Source organism: Pecten maximus, chromosome 3 (genome assembly GCF_902652985.1).
Source record: "Pecten maximus chromosome 3, xPecMax1.1, whole genome shotgun sequence".
NCBI classification, from domain to species: Eukaryota; Metazoa; Mollusca; class Bivalvia; order Pectinida; family Pectinidae; genus Pecten; species Pecten maximus.
This window is the reverse complement of record NC_047017.1, coordinates 16,493,265-16,497,943: the sequence shown is the minus strand read 5'-3', so window position 1 is coordinate 16,497,943 and position 4,679 is coordinate 16,493,265. Positions and strand designations below refer to the sequence as shown.

Sequence of the window (4,679 nt, the reverse complement as noted above, 5' to 3'; positions counted from 1 at the left end):
GAATTGGGAATTTGTCAAGTTCCTATGTGTTAACATAAGACACGTGCAATCAGATTGAGCGACACGTACGTATCGACCACGTGACACGCTGTGTTTATTCACAGCCTGGAACCCCTGGTGTCTATATATATGTTGTTTACGTGACTGTATACACAAGACACCATACGGATTCGCTGTTGCGATATTTTATTTAAACATGCTTGGTGTAACCAACATGCCGAGGCTTCAGTGTTAGAGACGACTCCCTAGCTGGTCATTAACATCCCCTGTATCGGCGTTATATATATATTGTCCCCTTGGTCTCCATACAAACCACACACAGTGGTAAATATTTTCCTGATTTTAAGTTACCATATTTGGTATGATGCAATTAATTTCCGATTTACTTCATGGCATCTAAAATTACCATTGTATTCACTCAAGCAAATGTGTACATGTAAATGGACACTAAAGATTGTACAAATGTAATTGAAATGTCCACAGGAATATAATCAGAACTGCACCTTGGAACTCGCAGATGAAAAATGGTGTCCTGTTTATCATTACGACGATAACAATGGAGTATATGTAGTATTGTTCTCACCTTCGAAGTGGCAGTTGTTATAGATAAGGGCATACATTTTTTTGTGTTGAAAAACAAGCTTGGTAATAAGAGTTAGCCAGTCTACAGAGTCTTAAATATGAGAGAGAATACGCACGTTCTAGTGTAAATGAAATGATAAAAATAGGGGAAAGGCAATGATTATTTTTCTGAAAATCAAGTCGTTAAATTGTCTATGAATTTGTTGAGTTTGGGGTTTGCTTGGCTGTGTGTACAATATAGAAAAAATCTCTAACACGTGCTGCCTCCAACTTATATTTTATTCTTCTTCAACTAAACATCAAAACAACTTCCGGTGATGGACGGACACAAATTACGGAACAATTAACATACTAACATAAAAAGATGATATTGATTAATTCCGGATACACACTTGATGGTTGATAATATATATATATATACCATATATATAACAAATTACTGCCAATATTTAGCAGATTATGGTTATCGAGGCACTCCTTTTTCCCCCCTTTTCTTCCTGTTTTTTTCTACAAATGGCGCTTTTAGTAGAACCAGAGACCTATATTTAGTATATAGGTCTCTGGTAGAACTAACAAGCTTAAGGCGATGATCACGTGATGCTTTTTAAAAATCTGCAGCGATTTGGTTTTTTTTTCCTCCATAAATACTCAAACCTCCCCTGTTGTGATTACAAAGCATAATTATAATGATCAACATGAATTAGATTATTCATCATCCAGCTTTATTACACTGCCCTCTCTGAAACAGTACATTTTCGACATTACATCGCCTTCTGGATTTTTGTTACAAAAGGCAGGATGGTCCTATATCGAACTCAGATTAATTTCCTTTCTTTCCTTAATTGCCAAAATTCATCCCAGCAAATCCCATGACCATGTACCTCTTGGTTATTTAGAGGTCTTTTAAAGATTTTAAAACATTGATGTCAGTGAGATTGAAAAGTCCATTCATTTGAACAAACTTTGCAACCCATCATCTAAGCATGCTTGTGGCTCAATATCATGACCCTGTGCCTCTGGGACATTTAAATAGTATTCCCTTGACAATTCAAACTCCAGAAGTTTAGATTTGCTTACAAAAAAAAATCAAACTTTTCTCCATGAATACCAGTTTTTATTTTTTAAATTCACATCAATTATTTATATTGATACAATGAAAATATTAACAAGCACAATGAGATTCAAATATATTTCTGATTCACTGCAACATATGTACCACGTACAAAATAAACATACAAACACATCTCTCCCATATACAGTGAAAAGACCTCTCCCAAATAAATATTCCCTTCACCAACTTGAGGACTGTTGGCACTTTTTTTTTTTTGGAAAGTGTCAACGGTTCCAAAATGACTGACATATAATATAAAACAAATCAAGAGTTTGGTATCCTCAAAAACAGGAGTTGCACTTTCCCTTTCAATAAATAAATCTCTGCATATGGACATTGGTAGTGAAACCCTTTCCTTTGCAGATAAGGACTGGCCAGTGATATTTAACATTAAATGCAAAAATGCTGACAGTCCAATTACAAGCTTATTAATATTCATATTCTGTTTAATCATTGCTGTAACAGACCATCAAAATGATGATATCTGTGGGTTTTCATCAAACACCGAATGTAATTTTATCAACCATATAATGTTATTTTGAGTAAACAAATAGTACTGCATTAATCATTCCGAAACCCTCATAGCCAAACATGTACTGTATTTATATGCAAATAAGCCCCTTCCTACAAATTAGCCCTTTCCAAACATACAAATCTCTCTTCATTTTAGCAGAATCAACAATTTGAAATTATTAAGCTAGATGTGGTTCACAAATAAGGCCTCCCCAAACTTAAATACTGAAATTTTACACTAGATGTGGGGGCCTTATTTGAAGATTTCTACAGCAGTATTTTTTACACTAGGGAAGGCTTTATTAAAAGATACTAGAGTTAATACCATACTAAACTTTAACACTAAGGGAGGGGACTTACCTGAGGGAAAATATGGGAATAAACTTACACTAGGGGAGGGGGCATTTGAGGAGTAATATGGTACTTAATTTAACAAAAGAAGAGAGTGCTTACTTGAGGATAAATACATTACTAAACATTAACACTAGGGGAGGGGACTTATTTCAGGATAAATATGGTACTAAACTTTTACACTAGGGGAGGGGGCTTATTTCAGGATAAATATGGTACTAAACTCAAACACAAGAGGAGAGGGCTTATTTGAGTATTAATTGGTACTTAACATTAACACTAGGAGAGGGTGCTTATTCGAGTAAAAATACAGCATTACCATTCAGATTGAATGTATTTGTGAAATTTCATCTTCAAAGGATTGATGACTTTGCATGAAATTGTATCTTCTATCACCATTATGATTCCACATTACAAAGCAAAAAGTTACAGAAATATCTTTAAACATTTGTATGATATGTTGTCTGAATAATAAGACAATATGCAAACATTAAATCTATTGGGTTTTTTTTTTTTGGTTTTTTTTTCAAAATCATACTCTTGGGTAGTTTGTGGTCCCTTATTGTATAAAGTTACACTTCCAATATTTTCCTGCTAGATACTTTTATCCACATGTTGTATAATACTGTGATTTTATTTTCATTATTTCTTTCTATGCTGTGTATACATATAGATTTCATATAATGCTGAAGGTCTTCTTCCTAAATTGCCTGTTGTCTATGTAATATCTCTATACCCAAGTCAACTGTCACCTTTGGAGGTGGTAACCTTTTTATCGAGTGTGTTGTGGTCTGGTTTGTGTAGGGTCCAGATGCATGTCTGGCCGATGCCAGTCATGGCTACCACATGATAGTCTAGCTTCTCTAGCTTATCCAGCACCACACGGGGAGGGTCAGGTGTACGATACTCCATACTGTAAGAAAAAAAATACCCCAAAATCATACTTAGCACTTAGCACAATGATAAAATTATAACATTTGATTATGGAAATTTAACTGCACTAACTCAGTTTTCAGAAATATAATTTCTTATGCATCACTCCATGATTTGATTAGCTGAAAACCATTTCAACTTAACAACATGATAATTCACCAATGGCTGAATGGTAAGCAATTATCTTATATATATGCTCTTTGGGTTGATGTTAGATATCCTGAAATAAAATGTCACTGTTGCTATTCTTTCATAAAGGCTATTGTTATTTAAATTATTTAAACTTTGCACATGTTTTGCTAACACATTTTGAAATAATACATGGTACATGTAGATGTAGATGTACATCTTTTTTGTATATCTACTCCTATAGTATACATATAAAATGTTCTTAGTCTGCTTGTTTGCAAAGTACATTGTCTTGTTTTAAACCTCTAACATTAAATATTGCTGAGAGTAACATACAAATTGTTTCCTAATGTCTTCATCATAGAGGCACCTAGGTGTTCCATCAGTTTCTTATCACTCCACTCATCTCCAACAACTGTTGGACCACTTTCCTGAAAATAACAAAATATATATATAAATTAAAATGATTGTATTGTGTAACTGTGTTGTACCTGTATGCATGTGTGGTTGTCATTTACTGTACAAGTTTTGTAAGTGTTTGTTAAAAGTCCATGACTAGGCTACATACACCATTACTTGTAGAAGTAGGACCTAATAAGAAACGAGTAGAAATCTAGATCACTGTTTTGAATAATTAGCTCATTATCGTACCATTCCGTCATAATTTTAAGGAAAATAAGATGTATTTTAACATTCTTATAATGCTCATATTAACTGACACAAATCCAAATGCCTTACCAAACGGATCTGAGTGCTAATAAGAACGTGAGGCATTTTGACTTTCTTTGACAGTTGACCGGAAGTTGATAAGTAGGCATCAATTATAGTTATGGGCCCTTGGACCGTTAATTCATAGCGACACGGTTTGTTGATGATTTAGTATGTTGATATAAACAAATAAACAACAATTTTAATATATAATAATCATCATGGCATACAACAGCTAACAGCGTCAACAAAAAATGTCTATAATTTTAAATGCTTGCATCCGACCACTGGTGCACCACAACGTGTATGTATTTCGTGTTTATTTACAGAGGGCGCTACACGTACTTATCCA

The 4,679-nt window shown here is 34.0% G+C and overlaps 1 protein-coding gene across 1 annotated transcript; it reads right to left on the bottom strand.

Moving 5' to 3' along the window:
- Nucleotides 1–1,897: 1,897 nt before the first annotated feature.
- LOC117323371 (GTP cyclohydrolase 1 feedback regulatory protein-like) lies at nucleotides 1,898–4,486 on the bottom strand. Its single transcript, XM_033878547.1, has 3 exons — nucleotides 4,358–4,486; nucleotides 3,956–4,050; nucleotides 1,898–3,470 (listed from the first exon to the last, which is right to left on the bottom strand). The coding sequence occupies exons 1-3, from the start codon at nucleotides 4,391–4,393 to the stop codon at nucleotides 3,299–3,301; spliced, it is 303 nt and encodes a 100-aa protein (XP_033734438.1). The 5' UTR covers nucleotides 4,394–4,486; the 3' UTR covers nucleotides 1,898–3,298.
- Nucleotides 4,487–4,679: the final 193 nt, after the last annotated feature.

Bases quoted from the DNA above. Each gene is read 5' to 3' on its own strand.
- LOC117323371 (XM_033878547.1), bottom strand. From the start codon at position 4,393: ATGCCTCACGTTCTTATTAGCACTCAGATCCGTTTG. The intron at 4,051-4,357 runs GTAAGGCATTTG...TGTTATTTTCAG, and splicing joins TTAGCACTCAGATCCGTTTG to GAAAGTGGTCCAACAGTTGT. The intron at 3,471-3,955 runs GTATGTTACTCT...TTTTTCTTACAG, and splicing joins AAGACATTAGGAAACAATTT to TATGGAGTATCGTACACCTG.